Source organism: Pinus tabuliformis, chromosome X (assembly GCF_031772625.1).
Source record: "Pinus tabuliformis cultivar Carrire ecotype Pingquan chromosome X, CPIR1, whole genome shotgun sequence".
Lineage (NCBI taxonomy): Eukaryota > Viridiplantae > Streptophyta > Pinopsida > Pinales > Pinaceae > Pinus > Pinus tabuliformis.
This window is the reverse complement of record NC_142308.1, coordinates 1,026,102,574-1,026,119,940: the sequence shown is the minus strand read 5'-3', so window position 1 is coordinate 1,026,119,940 and position 17,367 is coordinate 1,026,102,574. Positions and strand designations below refer to the sequence as shown.

The following is a 17,367-nucleotide window of genomic DNA, read 5'->3' as shown; positions in this document are numbered from 1 at the left end:
ATAGAGTCTCTATGCATATTATGTTTTACATAGCCAACATACTCCATATCCCAATTGAAAAAGTAAAGTTCAACAAAATTTGAAATCCGTAATAATTTTCAAGCAAAAATAAATAAAATATATCAAGGTCCAACTGTTAAAGAGGTAAAACACATAGGTAACCACTTTACAAGCAAAATGACAAGGTTGCATCCTTATGTCTAAACACATAGGTAACCACTTTACAAGCAAAATGACAAGGTTGCATCCTTATGTCTATTGGCTAACCAATGTCTACGTAATATCCTTATGTCTATTGGCTAACCAATGTCTACGTATTAAAGACATTGTCATTTTGCATCCTTATGTCTATTGGCTAACCAATGTCTACGTATTAAAGACATATTGTTTATGTAATTAATTGTAAAGAATATATTATATTGTTTGTATAGTGATTTAATATACAAAATTGAAACATTGAATATAGTCGGGATAATGATTAAAATACAAGACTGAAATATTGAAATGTCATCTATAATTTGTACAAATATGTCATGAACTATCTTTTTTTGCAACCATTACCATTAATAAAGAGAAGGAACTTTAAGGCTGAATGATGCCAACCTCTAGCGAAAACTAGATAGGAAAATCAGAGATTTATGAAAAATCAAACAAAATATTTGAGGGCAAAGCTTTTTTTAAAAGAGGGGAGCTATGTTAAGGCTCTTAGACCCCTATATTTTTTTTCACTGGAACGAGAATTTATTTATTTTTAACTGGGATGAGGATTTCTGGGGAATTGGTAACTTTCAAAGATCAATTATCATTATTACGCCATATACAATTATTTCATAAATGCCATAAATGGGCCAATTACATGTATCCAAAGACTTAAACTCACGTCGTTGGGGAAGCAAATTGTTCACCAAACCACTGGACTCTTTAAAAAGGAGGACAAGGGTGTGGGCTTTGATCCATTTATGTGCTTAATATGATCTCTTTGGGTGCAGCCACACATTCAACCACTACCTCAAGGTGCCCCATGGCTCCAGGAAAGACATCATGGGAATTGAACCTTACCTGATGGCAAAAAACAACTTTAAAAGGACATGGGGTTGGGTTTCATCCACTTATGTACGCATAGTTCATAAAATTGTTTAATATGAGCTCTTTATACGCAACCACACATTCAACCTCAAGGTGCCATTTCATCCACTTATATACACATGAGCTCTTTATGCGCAACCACACATTCGACCTCAAGGTGCTCCATAGCTCTAGGAAAGCCCTCATGGGAATTGAACCTTTCCTAGAGGTGAAAAATTCCTCAATTTCTGCCATTGGATCCAACCCTTTTAGGCTTTGGAATCTTTTATTAAGGTCTTAATAAACATTATATTAAGAAGTTCAATAGAATCTTCCATTGCACCTTTTATTTCCTATATATATCAACCTCGATTTTCTAATTTCCCTTGATGTGGATAATTTCTCTTGGACTTCCACATCAAGTGCCAATCCCCTCATACTCCAGAGGAATTTCTCTTCTTGTTTGAAAGGATTCCTTTGCTTTTCATTTGTTTTCATCTATTTATATCTATCATAAAAAATCAGATATACTAAAAACAAGATAACAAATATAAGCATTCAAAGCCGGAAAAACTTTAATAGTGCAATATTGATGAGCATAGTCACAACACTATATTATTTAATGAATCATAAACATGCCCAACAATTGTGACTAATAGTCCCATATTTGGTGAATCGTAAACAAGCCCAACAATTGTGACTAATACTCTGATATTTAGTGAATCGTTAACAAGCCCAACAATTGTGACTAATAGTCCCATATTTGGTGAATCATAAACATGCCCAACAATTGTGACTAATAATCCCATATTTGGTGAATCAGAAACATGCCCAACAATTGTGACTAATAGTCCCATATTAGGTGAATCATAAACATGCCCAACAATTGTGACTAAGTCTCATATTAACTATAATGATTATAATGATTTTAATCAAAAGGTATGCAATAAGCAGAACTGCCCCACCAAAACAAATTCCAAAAAAAATGCTGAAATGAGTCATGAATCATAAACACAATATTTCATGAATCATAAACACAATTGTGACTAATAACCCCATATTAACCATATAAAACATGCCCAACAATTGTGACTAATATGGGAAATTGTGACTAATAGTCCCATATTTGGTGAATCATAAGCATGCCCAACAATAGTGACTATTAGCCACATATTAACTATAATGATTATGATGATTTAATCAAAAGGTATGCAATAAGCAGAACTGCCCCACCAAAACAAATTCTAAAAAAAATGCTGAAATGTGTCATGAATCATAAACACAATTGTGACTAATAACCCCAGATTAACTATGATTATAATGATTTTAATCAAAAGGTATGCAATAAGCAGAACTGCCCCCGCAAAAAAAATGCTGAAACGTGTCATAAGCACTTGACAGAGTCAACTATATAGTTGTTGAGTTGAGGTCCACGCAACAGAGGATTTTATTATTATTATTATTATTATTATTATTATTATTATTTTCCTTGCTGCTTTGTCCTCTCCGTAATGGAGAGTTGCATATACACTACTTGACTTCAAGACATGACCCATCAAGTTTTGTCCAGCGGCAGGTCTTCAGCTTCCTGCCTGGTTTTATGAAGCACAAGCATCTGCCTCAACCCATTGGATATGACAAAGGTACCACTAGTGGATATTGTCAAAGATCTGCAAGAAAGCAAATAGTTAATTTAAAGTACAAAAATAAAACTACATATATTTAAAAAGGGAGAAGCTTGAGCAAAACAATCCACCCACCATTACAATGCTGAAAAAAGAGAGAACTAACTGAAGAATGAGACCTACCCACAGATTAATTCATCGTCGTAGAAAAAGAAATAGCACATCTCCAAATGCCTACCACATAAGCAACTGCTTCAAAGATGGGAAGACGGTCGAAAAAGGGAGAGACATTCAAAGAGCTGCAAGACAAACAAAATAGCAAATAGTTATTTAAAGTACAAAAACGAAACTACATATATTTAAAAAGAGAGAGGCTTGAGCAAAGCAATCCACCCAACATTATAGTGTCACAGAGAGAGCTAACTAAAAAATGAGACCTACCCACAGATTAATTCATGATCACAGAAAAAGAAATAGCACATCTCCAAATGTCTATCACATAAGCAGTTATTGCTTTAAAAGTGGGAACACAATCGAAGAAGGGAGAGACATTGCAACTTGCTACAGATTTCTTAGACATTGCCAAAACTTCCAGATTTCTTTAAACATATATGAAAGTAAAATCCATCTGAGAAATTTAAGAATACCCAACCTTGATACGGGAGAACCGCTTAGTTTGAACATTCTATGAGGTCGTGGGAGAAGGGAAAGCAGAGTTTCAGCTACCCTTGTTTTATACTTTGGTAGCCTCCATTCTCCCTTGCCATATTGGAGCCCCTACCAACAACTGCATGTAAACATACAAAGAATTGTATAAATTCTATCTGTAGTGTTTTCTATTAACACGTCAACATTCTACTTTCCCCTTTATGGTTAACCGTTAAACACAATAAAGCTCACACGAAAACACAAAAATTCATACAATATGATAGCACTGAAGATAGTTTCCTCTGACAACCCCACTTCCACCCCGACCTTGATTGGCTCGACTTGATCTGGTATCTCTAGAATCTCTAATGTTTGCATTCTGCTAAAATTAGTATATGCGGCAATGTATGCTAGACATTAATTATTTTGCAGTATTAAACTAAGAAATAATAGATCCTTCACCCTGCAATTTATAATATAGTTCAATTACTAGTGCATGCATATGGATTTGCATAAACAATAACTGAGAAAAAATTCACCTGTAAAAAGACAAGGAATGCATACCTGTTGACTAGCAATGTACGCATATATATAATCCTCCAACATCATCCCAACCTGATGCATTGCCTACAATCACAGTAGGAGTTGAATAGGATCTAAAAATGACGTATAGACCCCTAAAACAGATGTCTGAGTCACAGAAGCAATATCCTGTTAATTACCAGCTATTGATTGTCCTTGCATTGTTACAAGAGTTGTAGTAGTTGCATGTGGAGGTTACAGAGTCGGTGGTTGTTGCACACTACTTGATTTCAAGACTTCACCCAACAAGTTTTGTCCAGTCGCAGTGTTGTCCATCAGCAACAGCAGCAGGACTTCAGCTTCCCCCTGGTTTTGTGGAGCATGTGCATCTGCCAACGACCCATTGGATATGAAAAAGCTACTACTGGTGGATGCTGTCAAAGAGCAGCAAGACAAACAAAATTAGCAATCAAATAGTTCATCTAAAGTACAAAAATAAAACCACATATATTTAAAAATACAGGAGCAAAGCAATCTACCCAATATTATAGTGTTGGAAAAAAGAGAGCTAACTAATGAATGAGACCTACCCACAAATTAATTCATCATCACAGAGAAAGAAATAGCACATCTCCAAATGTCTACCACATATGCTGTTAATTTTCCAATATTATATGCTATAACACTCACTTAATCAATTTATTCTATAACAATCATTTAATCAATTTCTTCTATAATTTTCTAGTATTATATGTTATAACAAACACTTAATCAGTTTCTTCTATTTCTTCTTTCAATAGCAATCACTTTTTCAACAATTTCAATCTTCCAATGGCAGTAGAGGCAGGAAGGAGCATGAGTCTAGGCACAATGTTGCACACTCGTTGGTAATAGGTATGGGAATAGAGAAGAGTATAAGTGCAGGTACAGAGGATGGACACAGGGCACAAACACATGGTATGAATACATGCTACAAGCTTAGGACTAAGGATTTGCAATTTTTCAAAATTTTAAATTGGTTTTGCATATATTTCAAAAAAAAGGCACATTTGATGCAGCAAAATCTCAGAAAAATTATTTCCCACACTGTACCTAATTTACATTTCTGGTTTGATAACAGTGTGTGTTTCCCTATTTGTCTCTTTTCATCTTCAGGTTGAAGAATTTATAGCATAGAGAGATCATATTTGATGTGTTCCATGTCTCAAAGCACTGCTCAAAATATCCCAATTACCCAGCGTCTTTGGTAACTCTACATGACTTGCATGAAGCAAATGAGTCTCTAAGTTTCGAATAGATCACATCAAGAGCCTTTCTGCCTCACCTCTTGTAACCCAAATACTCTGGCAAACTTTCCTTGACCATTTTAAGCCAAGAAAGAGAGTCCCATTGACATATTATGGGTCATTTGTGTAAATCAATATATTTTCTTTCTATCTATCTACAAGAATCATTCATCTTGAGTTTCCAAAGACTCAATTTTCTCTATCAAACTTCTCAATTATACAATATTCCATGGTGGCAGCCACAATATTCTCTATCAAACTTCTCAATTAGAAAATGTTCCATGGTGGCAGACATTGTTTACTGTAACATTCACATTCATTGCAATGCACCCCACTTACAAACTTCTTGTCCTCAAGATATGCAGGTCTGAAAATTTGATTTTCTCTATCAAACTTCTCAATTAGACAATACTCCATGGTGGCAGCCATTGTTTACTGTGACATTCACATTCATTACAATGCACCCCACTTACAAACTTCTTGTCCTCAAGATATGCAGGTCTGAAAATTTGATTTATAATTTTACTAGGAGCTCATTTTCATCAATCAGAACTTGTCTCTGACACCATGTTCGGAATCTAACTAGAGTATAGTGAACACAGAAAACAGAAAGAGAACAAATGAACAACAGGCTGTAGAACTCTTAAACCTTATTGCAAAACAAGAAACATTGTTGGAAACTGTTATGAATAAGATATTCATAACAAATATCAATTAATAAATAAACTTAAATAACAAGTATTAATAATAATTAATTAGTTGTCCACGGGCTCTTGGATAGACGGTGATCGGGTGCTCTGTTAAGGCACTCTTTGATGTGAAGTCCTGCCAAGCTTACAAAAAAATTAATTAAATTAATTAATGTCCCATTAATTATGAAGGGACATTGGTCAAAAGATGTGACCACCCATCTTCGTGGCAGGGTGCCACGAAGATGGGTGGTCACATTCTTCGTGGCAGGGTGCCACGAAGATGGGTGGTCACATCTTTTGACCAATGTCCCTTCATAATTAATGGACATTAATTAATTATTATTAATACTTGTTATTTAATGTTATTTATTAATTGATATTTGTTATGAATATTTTATTCATAACAGAAACATCATCTGCTTAAAGGACAAAAGTTTGAACTAACAGTTTCTGCAACCTTCATTATTAAACTGCAGCAGCTATTCAAACTACAGTTATGTAAACTGCCGTTTAGTGTTCTTGATTTGACTTTTGATACATTTCAACTATCTCACTGTAGTAATGGTGAACATAGAAAAACTGTTTAAAAAACAATCCAAGCATGAATATAGAAAAACTGTCTGAAAGAAAAAAAATATCATTCAAGCAACAAGTCTCATAGACCAATAAATACAAAGGAATTACAAATGATCAAATTCACCTATAGCAAGGGGCCCTGTAAGTAAAGACCAATAAATACAAGCAATTACAAATGATTAAATTCACCTATAGCAAGGGACGCTGAATAGTTACAGTTATCCCCAATCCAGACTTGAAACATTTGGGTATGCCTAGCAGAAAATCCACCATATAACAAGATATTAATTTCACATTAGCAACATAGTACTGTGAACCAGATCTTATCGCCAGACCTAATGAAATATGGTTTTAAATGTTAGCTTCCATTTCCTTTTATAATTTCCCTCTAATGTGCATGGTTATTTAATTAACCATGTAACAAATAGTTAATTAATAAAAAAATCATCAGCGGTGCAGATGTTAAGTACTTACCTGACAGCACTGCATGTATTCCATTAAGAAGGATAGATGCAGTAAGAAATAGAACCAACTCTGAGGCTCTTTCTGCAACAGTCGAGCTGCTCGTGAAGAGAGAACCCAATTTTTGCAAAGAAGAAAAACTATTGCAAAGAATATGCTGATAATTGAGGATGTAGCAACCGAAACAAAAACTGAAATGCATGCAGCCTCAGCATTCCCAGCACCAAGTTCATTGAAGACCCTTACACTGCAAAAGGGATTATTATGAACAGTAGGGAACATCTGGAGCATAATGTATATGGCAGTCATATATTACAGAAATTGTTTAATTATGAAACCCAAGGAATATAGCTAGTAAACAACTAAACCATTAGGCATATCATATGGCATGACCCTGATTTTATCTTGTATCTGTACAAGATTTTGTAGTGCACATGGGCTGTGCATTCAGATTTTCTTAATAGAATAAAGTTTAAACAACAATCAAGTGAAACACAAATAGTTCAAAATGCTTATGAACAGTAAGCAAATTATATAGCTCCTCAACCATATCGAACTGCATTTTAGGAATGATGTTACTACCTTTAAGCTCCATTATAAGATTTCTTCTTCAGCTTAGATACACTTTCACATTGTCATTGAATCATAATGCTTAAGTTGGAAATTTGGAATAGCTTGATAACAGAGAAGTAAGATTTCTTCTTCAGCTTAGATACACTTTCACATTGTCATTGAATAAAATGCTTAAGTTGGAAATTTCAAATAAGATCTAGGGCACTGGATTCTAACAGTACTAGGGCCGCTTGTGGCCGTGACCAACTGATTTAGCTTGACTTTGAACACGAGCCTGTTCACATAATTATATCAATCAGATGCCTGCCTTAGAAGTTTCTCTCCAATTTAACATACGTTGCCTTAATTTATAATGGATGAAAACCAATAGACTAGCCAAGAAGTTTTCTCCAACTATTGCCTCACTTTCTTCATATGCCCAATCTCTAGATGTAAGAGAGAAATATGTCCAACTACATCAGATATCAAGAAATTGTGTCACTGATTTCAGGTCACTGTAGACCAAGGAAATTACAAGTATGAATTTTGTACATTGGCATTGTTGTGTAGATCAGAGTTTAAGTTTGTAATCAAAGCAGAGAATACATCATTCATATTATACTGTCTAAATCTAGTAAGTCTAACAAGAGAGAAATGAAATAAGATCTGCATTATTCACGTTCAGACTAGCGATAACAAAAAATTTGTAGCAGATTTTCAATATTCTGTTTGGAAAATGAGTAATAAAGCACATAAAAAAAAATTCTCCAGGTTTAAAATTCACCTTATAGCAAAGGTTGAAGCCAAGTGGTATCATCATCTCCAGAAGTATCATACTAATGCTGCAATTTAAAAGGAGAAACCCATTCAAACTAAGATTCCAGTCTCGTTTTGGATTCAAAAAGGAACGAATTGAGATTTATCATGCAGTTTCTGTTAAATCACAAATTGACCATCACGCTCACTGACTGAAGGTTTTCAAACTATTAGAAGTCCAAAATCTATTAGGAATTATCAAACAGATCGTTGTAATCTGGTAGCTATTGATAAATATTAAAAATGATGCAGACAACAATTTAACCAAAAACATAATTGATCACCTTTGATAAGCAATGTCATGGAGCATTTGGATTAACTACCTTATGGGAAGTGCATCTTTATCAACTTCTGGATCATTCAATGTCCCAGCAAGAAAAACGAGGATCTGATAGTACCATATCTGCAGACTGATTTATATAACCTAGCATGATTCAAAGAAGAAAGCAGTGAGAACATTGAAAGCATTACATAACCTACTGCTGCAAGTAAGTGACTATTATAGATAACAAGAGCTGAGTACTTACAATACCATTATGGCTGAAAAAAAAGATAGTCTTAAGAATGATGGACGTTGGCGGATGGCAATAATTTGAAACCCATCCAATAAGCTTTGCATAAAGCAGAACGCATTATGTATTGAAACTCAATGATGGTCATAAGCCAGCACGATACATTATGTGTCATGAGAATACCAATGAGGCCTAGTTTTAGTTTAAAGGCAGTTATCCAACAGAATATATAGCGCAAGATTAGCACTCCTGCCGAGATCCAAACTATAGGTAAGACTAAACTCTGTGCATGTAAAAACTTCAGAATAAATACATTTACTGCAAATGCAAACAGTTAGGGAAGCATCCATTTCAAGAGAAGTCCTGATTTAGCAACAATGGCAGTGGTTTGGCCAAACAGTTTAAATATAGTTTCTGCAAAAAAGCAGAGAATGGACAATAAAAGTGCAGCTCCTGTGAGTATGATGATTGACCGTTGCATTTTTGCATGGAATGGACAATAAAAGTGCAGCTCCTGTGAGTATGATGATTGACCATTGCATGTATATCTGAAGCATATGGAGTTGTCTAGATCCAAAAGCTTGTCTACAAAGTGTTCCTAAAGCACTTAAAAGAATCAGCAAAATAATAAAATAAATTAACAAACATTTTTTTTGACTAAATATTAATTAAAAAGACTTGAGTGCATGGATACCTGAATGAGCTCCTCTTGGTTTCGAGGATAATTTATTGCAGTAGTCTAAGCTTGGAGCAAACCTCCTTCAATTTGAGGGAGCAACATCAAAGTCAACATTGACTTTGTATCAAGGGAGGTTTGCTCCAAGGTTATCCAAATCCTAATTTATTCTCTACTAAACAAGGCCAACCGCGTGAAGGTGGAAGCTTTTATGGCCGCTCTCCCCCCCACTCTTCAACGTCACTCTCAATTCCCCAGTACCCAATCTATCTACTAGAAAATAGTTGAAAGCAACATATTAAGATTCACAGACACAAGCAAAACAAAAATTTCATAAAGCAACATATGTGGTTTTGTATATAAAGAAACATATAGCAGTCATTCATTAATCATAGACACAAAATACTTCATCTCAATAAATCTTATCATCAAAAATATAGCAATCATTCATTAACATATAACATTCATTCATTCATTAATCATAGACACAAAATGTGTCATCTCAATAAATTTTATCATCAAAAATATGTTTCCTTTATATGCACATGATGGACAGATGCCCTAAGCAGATAAAGGATTAGCTGAGATTTGGTATAGGCACTGCAAGTGGTGAACTAATGGATGGAGTTATAAATGGAGGTTGACTAAGACTACGCAGGAACAGTCTACCCTCCCCACGCAATTAAGGCGCTGCGTCATTTACTCTTTGTACATGAATAAAGTTAAGAGTTAGAATTCCATTTTGTTGTAGATAGGTTATGTGGAGACAAATAAGTTACACTTGGTGGGACATTTTTCATTTATTCTTGTTGCCTGTGGACACTTACATTTCCTCTGACAATAGTTATCATAGTCTTGATGGCTCTTTCTGTATCTTCACTTGCAATTGGTGTTCTTGAGATGGTTCTTGAGTTGCTAATTCAATTTATGCAGTTTTTTGCCAGCCCCTTGTGTATCCAAATTGAGTTTCTACACAACAATGCATGTGATTTATCTCTGGATTAGAATCATTTAGAGAATATTGTCGTCAACATTGAGCGTGTGCTCTGAGTGCAACTCCTTTTTTGTGTATCCAAATTGAGTTTCTACACAATAATGCATGTGATTTATCTTTGGCTTAGAATCATTTAGAGAATATTGTGGTCAACATTGATTGCATGATCTGAGTGCAGCTGCTTTTGCTAATATATTGTTTTGCAGTTTCTTCTCTTATAGGTTTTGTCACTGTTGATTTCTTGACAATGTTTTCTCTCACCTAAGCCTAAATTTTAGTACCTAATAAGAAACTTGAGGAAGGGAGATACGTCAAACCTAGAAGCACAACATTATGTAACATTACCGAAGACTCTACCTCAAGAGTCAAGATGTCCCATGTAGTCGCATAATAACAATTAGCATTTGGTCATTAAGTACATGAAAACATGTCAGGAAACCTCCTATTTTCCGTGTTTGAATTTTGCTTGGGAAAATGTCCATTATGTAAGCATCAGGTTTCTACATAAAACTTGAGTGGATGCCAACCAGAATTGGTCAAAACAAGAGCCTCTGATGTATTTCTCTGTAATTGTTTCTCTCAGTATATAATTATTTAATAAGAGATCTACTGTCATGATGACAACTTCGTTCACATTAGAACTTTACAGTACCACAGAATAACTTATCACCTTTTGGACTAGAGGAGTAAACTAACTTTTAAAGTTTTATACTGTCTCAAACAGCAATGCTTGCAGATTCAAAGTTGAAACTACTTACCGTCCCAAATCTATGGTAGTTTAGCATCATAGTTGAAACTACAATTTGAGTGTTGACCAACTTGTAGCCATTTATAGCCTTTGGTCCAATTCTTATTACATTGAGAAAAAAATCACTTGACAAGTTCAATTGATTATGGCTGCAATGTGTTTGAAACCTGATGATATGTCTCAAGCATGTCTGTTAATTTTTGGTATGTTCTATGCTAGAGCAATTTATTTAAATTTTCACAATTGGCAATCACATCAGCATTATGATAAACTGCAGATAGAACATAAATATAAAACGCAGAAGACAAGCCAAGACAAGAGGACACAAGATATGGCGCAAGCCAGGGACAAACCCCACAATGTGTGGGGAAACCCTTTGATCAAATCTTCTTTTATCTTCAAAGTTCAGCAGAGAGAGAGAGAGAGATAGAGTACAATGATTTAAAGTCAATACTTGACTTGCCAAATAGGAGATCAGACATCAGAGATCTTCACCTTGACGATGACACAATGAGGTTGCAGATCTGATCCCAAGGACTGAAGATATGTAGCAGATGAACAGCTCAGTCAGTTACCCATATTACTGAAGTTTTCCTTCCATAAGATTCTCCTTCCTTTGCCGATTCACTGATCATGTCAAGGCTGCTAATCTGGTACCTTTCATAAGGACTGGTGCATGGCAGACCTGGTCATTTGTTAGGGCACCCTCTGAGAGCCACAACACCTTAACCATGCCCCACAGTTCACCTGATTACTGCAGCTAGCTTTCATACAATCCTCCAATGATACGCTGCCTTATAGGGCTGCTTACCTTCTGAACGCAGCTACTAAATAAAGGCCTCCAACTGCTGGCTATGGCCTGCGGCCTAGCCCATCAGTGGACTGTAACTTTAGTCCCTTCAAACAGTGATCCAAACAGCTCCTTAAACTACTGTCCCTAGCTCCTCCTTTTTGCGGATTCTTTTGCTCAGCACACCAAGATCAAGAACAGCTTGATTATGCCCAAACAATCCTGAAATAGGCCACGCTGTTACCTACAGCAATGTAGCATTATGTCAGCAGCTTAGGTGACAGCAACTGGGTCTCTTTGAGCTGCGTATAAGGGCTCCCCTTACTGCGGCTAAGGGCACTACTATACAGCTGCTTAAGACCTCCATTTGCTGTGGCTGGAACCTCCTTCTTTGACTGCGGCTAAGGCAGATTATGACTGTGGATAAGGAGTCTCTTTCTTGCTGCATATAGGGTCAATAGACAATGGATTCAGACCTTCATTTAGGGCCTATATTAGCCCTCCTCTCATCTGCGGATTGAGCCTCTTGAGACAGCGTATAGGGGCTTATTCATGCTGCACATAAGTCTCCTCTTATCTGCATTTAGATCTTCTTATAAGCCTGCGGCTAGGGCATCATCTGCACTGCGGCTAGGGCATCAGCTACTGCGGCTAGGGCATCAGCAAATGCATATTTTAGGTGTCCCTCTTTCTCCAAAAACCCAAGACGTGGAGAGGAGGAGAACACACCAAGAATGTGTGTTCAAATGACTTCAAATCCTCACCAATTTATACTAGAACGTAGATGATGAATAGACACGTCTATTGGGCTTCTGAGCCTACTCAAGTTGCTGGTCGGCTTGGTAATAATTATATAAACAAAATAAATTCATATCTCCATAAATACTTATCGGAATCGGATGATCTTTGGATCAATCCTACACCTCTCGACGAGAGGGATCCAATAAAAATATCAGCTGTCATAAATAAGCTGATCCACATGGAGTTTGGCCCTAGTTGCCAATTTAACAATGTCAAAACGTGTTATCATTGTGTCAAATATTTTTTGATTGTCCTAAAGATGTTGAAGTTGTGTGGCATGCCCAGATAAGGAGTGGAAAATTTTGCATTGCGAAACAATTCCAAGAATTTTCTAACTTGTTAAAATGTCTCCAGCATCACTCTATGACCCCATGTAGAAAACAAGGTTTTGATGTTTGTAAAGTTTTATGATGTGTGTGAGCGTTGGCCATTTGCACTAAAGAAAGGTAGGTTTGAAAATATGTTGGTTACCCGAACTGCATTTTGGGCATCTTTTCACACATACACACATATATTTCCATGGGAATCCCTACAAGCAATCTTTATTTTCACATTAATTTTGTGGATGGTGCTTGGGGTAAATGCTGATGTATTCCTAATCTGAAGAGACCTAGGTTGATTTGACCTCATGACCTCCTTAGCTGATGTGGCTTCTGCTTTGCATGTCAAACCACTCAGCTAACCCTCGGACTGGAAATACTTCATATATGTGTTTGAGTGTCTTATTTTTAAACTAAATGTAGAGCTAGTGACCATGTAAGCAAACATCTTTTTATGTGCAACTTTTCCAACGAGGTTGGATTCTAGGATTCCTTTCCTTTTTCACTCCCAAAGATTAATTTTTAGAGCACAAACAGGGATCCAATCTATGACAAAACTATGATGTACACCAAAATATAGCAATATAGAATCTAGATTTAAAATCTAAAATCATTTCATAAAGAAGATCATCAAGGGGAAGCTAATGAGGTTACGGATGAATATAATCACAACTAACTTAGTAAGATTGACAGGGAATTCTTCTTGTTATCAAAGCTTTGGCTTGGAGTATTAACATGATCTATTAACACATGGCCAACTAAGTAAGTTTTTTAGTATTCTGTAGCATTTTATGACTATGAATTTCTAACAAATGAAGCAAAACTACCTGATTGGTCAAACAGGGCTCTCAACCTCTTAATAGTTCAAATTCATTTCTTGATACTCATCTTCCTTGTGGCAGGTATCTTGATGTTGGACGAGCCATTATTGTCAGTTTACAATATGATGCACAGTGCCCTTGTGGAAATTGTCACATAGCAAATGTAGAATCCCACCAACAAGATGATCACATGAAAAGATTTTTCCTTGCTGAAACAATATGGCTTATGATGAGTGAATGTGTGTAGTGTTAATAGTATGTTGCACTTCCTCAGCGTTTATTTAATGCCTTTCTCTATACATTTTGCATCCATGGAACCTTTGTAGTAAAAAAGAGCTATTAACTCATTACAGTGGTACAAAAGATATCAACTTCACAGTTAAAAATTTTTATTGGAAAAGGCAATGGTTATGTGTGTTGACCAAGAGCATCCATCAAAAAGGAGGGGTCCTTCAAGGTAGTTATTGGCAAGCTAGCTAAAATGAGAGAAAATCTATGAACCAATAGTAAATCTTAAAGGGTTGATCAATCCTCCATGGTAATTGTCATTATTGGCAAGCTACCTAAAATGAGAGCAAATCTATGAACCAATAGAAAATCTTAAAGGGTTGATCAATCCTCCATGGTAATTGGTGTTGATTTGAGGTAGCATCGGATGTGCTCTAGCCATGAAAATTGGTGGAGAGACTAAAGCACATGAGATCTCCAAGACCCAGAAATGGTTTGGGCAAATTGTACCCGATTTGGGAGATATTAAAATAATTAATATTTTTAATGGAGTTCCTAAGTCTAAACTTAGGAAAAATAAAATATTAATGGGTATTAGTATAAAACTAGGTTAGAAGGTTCCAAAAGTCATGGATCAAGCCAAATCTAATCTTAGCCATTGATTAGAGATGTAATCTCGGCCATTGAAGGACCAATAAGAAAAGTATAAGAAGAGGCTTGAGGGTTAGTCGTAGAATACACCAAAGTGATCAGTCATTCGATTTATTAGAGCGGGGTTGCTAAGTAAAGTCGAATCAGTGATCAGCAGCGAGGGGCAGTGAGTACTGGACAGAAAGGAAGAGATAGTGTCGAGAGACCAGCGCAGAGGTAGAGAGGCAAACGCAGAAGCCAAAGCAGGCCACTCAGATCCCAGCAGAGACAGCACATAAGCCAGAGGACCTGCGTCATCCACGCAGAGGGCAGCAGGAGTGACACAGAGGGTCCCAGAGGCTACGCAGTGCCTCAGAGGGTTCTGAGGCTAACGCAGAGGCCAGGAGGGCTGAAGCAGTGCTTCAGTGTTGCTAGAGAGGGTTTCATGGGGCAGGTTTTCTAAATACCTACTTCCGCTGACACAAAGGCCAGGAGGGCTGAAGCAGTGCTTCAGTGTTGCTGGAGAGGGTTTCGTGGGGTAGGTTTTTTGAATACCTGCTTCCAAATAGAGAGGTATTACTACCAGTTATTTTTTCTCTGTCGGGTGAGCCAGTTTGGCACCCAGTTGTACTCGAGGATATACTACATAATAATATAACCCTCAGAATTGTTGCACTGGTTTTCCCGCATTGGGTTTTTCTGGGGAAGAATTGTCCAAAAATAACGGTGTCACTTGTGTGTTTGCTATTTCTTTCAGTTGTTGATCTGTAGATAGTTGAGACTGTATTATGTTTATTTCGATGTTTATATGTTTTAAATAACTTGTTCAGAATTAACAAGTAGGAAAAATAAACCAAAAGAATACAGATAAAATTTCTAACGGATAGTCTTAGAAATTTCAACATGGTATCAGAGGGTGGTTGCAGATCACAGGAGAGCTGAAGGCATCAGCTAAGCAGAGCATTTGTAGCAGAATCAGCTGTCCCGAGTGACAGAAGTTGATCCTTGCAGAAAGCGACAAAAGAAGGGTTGATGCAGAGGGACTGTGTCATTAGTCTGGGCTAGAGAGAGGCCAACGCAGAGGCTTAGGAGGGCAAAAAAAGGCTCACACAGAGCCACACAGAGACCAAGAGGGTGGACGAAGTTGGCTGAGGGAGCCTTTTGCCAGTGTCGGGATTGCGCAAAGCCTAGAGGCTCAGTCCTTCAGTTGGTGGGGCATAGGAAGATGTGGGCAGTTTGCAGTGAGTGAAGTTGGTGGGGTGTTGTCGGCAGAATAGTACCTAACAAGGCAAAACCAAGGTAGAGGGAGTCGCTACCGAGGCGGATTTCTAGCCAAGGAATCCAGATCAGTGTTGCAGGTGCACAAAAGATCAGAGAGGTGCGACTTGACGATTGGCAGGAGGATTTCCAGAAGGGAAATCGAGACTCAGAGGGAGTCTAGCAAAGAACTTCCAGGCAGGAAGTAGAGAGACTCAGTAGGAGTTGAAGAGAGAACTTCCAGAGGGAAGTAGAGAGACTCAGAGGAGTCGACAAGAAGAGCAGAGAGATGGCCATGAATGGGCTGAGGGATCAGGATAGGCTAGACGGGGCATCCAACTTTGTGGTCTGGAAGGCCAGGATCCTGTCCATTCTAGATAGACATCGCATCAAGGCCTTCGCCTTGAGAACAATGGCGATCCCAGTTGACCCGACTGATAATGAGAAGTACGAGGAGGCAATGGCCAAGGCGAAATGCATCATCCTTGATGGGGTCAAGGATCATGTGGTCCAACATATTGCCAAGAAGGAGACAGTAAAGGAAATGTGGGACGCCTTGAAGAAGTTGTACCAACATACTTCCGTGCAGAGGAAGATGTTACTTGAGAATCAGCTACGGTCATACCAAATGCAGAAGGGGGAGCAGATAGATCACTTCTTCTGGAGATTGAAGGAGATCTGGGACCAATTGACTTCCATAGGGGCCACACCAGATGAGGAGATGTTGGTGAGGACCGCTCTAAACGCAGTCTCCGAGGAGTGGGAGACATTTGTCCAGAGAATTCTGGGTATGGCGAATCTTCCAAATTGGAAAGAATTATGGGCGGCTCTTCACCAAGAAGAGATCAGACGATTGAGGAAGACCGAAAGTAGCAACGAAGGAGTCTGGATCAAGAAGGAAGAGGAAAAGGATGTAGCTCTGGCATCTATGGGAAAGCAGGATGTTATGAAACCAGCTCAAGAAAAAATAGAAAAGATAGATCAACGCCTTAGAATTCAGCCTCTTCGAGGGGGCAACCTCCTTTACATTACATAAATGAACAATTCTTGGATGATACAAATGACAAAACCTCCTTTCTATATATAGGAGTCTAAGGAGTCACAATATAATCCAGCCGACCTAACAATAATAATATAAAGCCACAAAAATAACAATAGAGGGATTCTATGGGGCACAGAAATAACAATATGGGGTAATAGGGGCACAACAATATAAATAAGGGGTATAACTACAATAGTAATGGGGTAATCACTAGTATTATAGGGACCCAACATGCCCCTCTCCTTCAAAAAAGTGTTGTCCTCAACGCTTGAGTAGTTCTGGATACTTCTGCATAAAATTCTCA

General features: G+C 37.3%; 1 protein-coding gene across 8 annotated transcripts; it reads right to left on the bottom strand.

The window, feature by feature from the left end:
• Positions 1–1,666: 1,666 nt before the first annotated feature.
• LOC149143255 (uncharacterized) lies at positions 1,667–8,993 on the bottom strand. 8 transcript variants are annotated; one of them, XM_089446630.1, is made up of 10 exons: positions 8,772–8,993; positions 8,568–8,668; positions 8,213–8,270; positions 6,889–7,123; positions 4,061–4,294; positions 3,903–3,965; positions 3,613–3,703; positions 3,343–3,477; positions 2,874–2,989; positions 1,667–2,735 (listed from the first exon to the last, which is right to left on the bottom strand). In XM_089446630.1, the coding sequence occupies exons 4-5, from the start codon at positions 7,076–7,078 to the stop codon at positions 4,116–4,118; spliced, it is 369 nt and encodes a 122-aa protein (XP_089302756.1). In that variant the 5' UTR covers positions 7,079–7,123; positions 8,213–8,270; positions 8,568–8,668; positions 8,772–8,993; the 3' UTR covers positions 1,667–2,735; positions 2,874–2,989; positions 3,343–3,477; positions 3,613–3,703; positions 3,903–3,965; positions 4,061–4,115. The 8 variants fall into 8 exon arrangements, 6 of the variants coding, with proteins under 6 accessions (XP_089302756.1, XP_089302757.1, XP_089302754.1 ...); XM_089446631.1 differs by having other exon boundaries at positions 3,613–3,694; XR_016264073.1 differs by lacking the exon at positions 3,613–3,703 and adding an exon at positions 6,604–6,668 and having other exon boundaries at positions 1,681–2,735; positions 8,772–8,987.
• Positions 8,994–17,367: the final 8,374 nt, after the last annotated feature.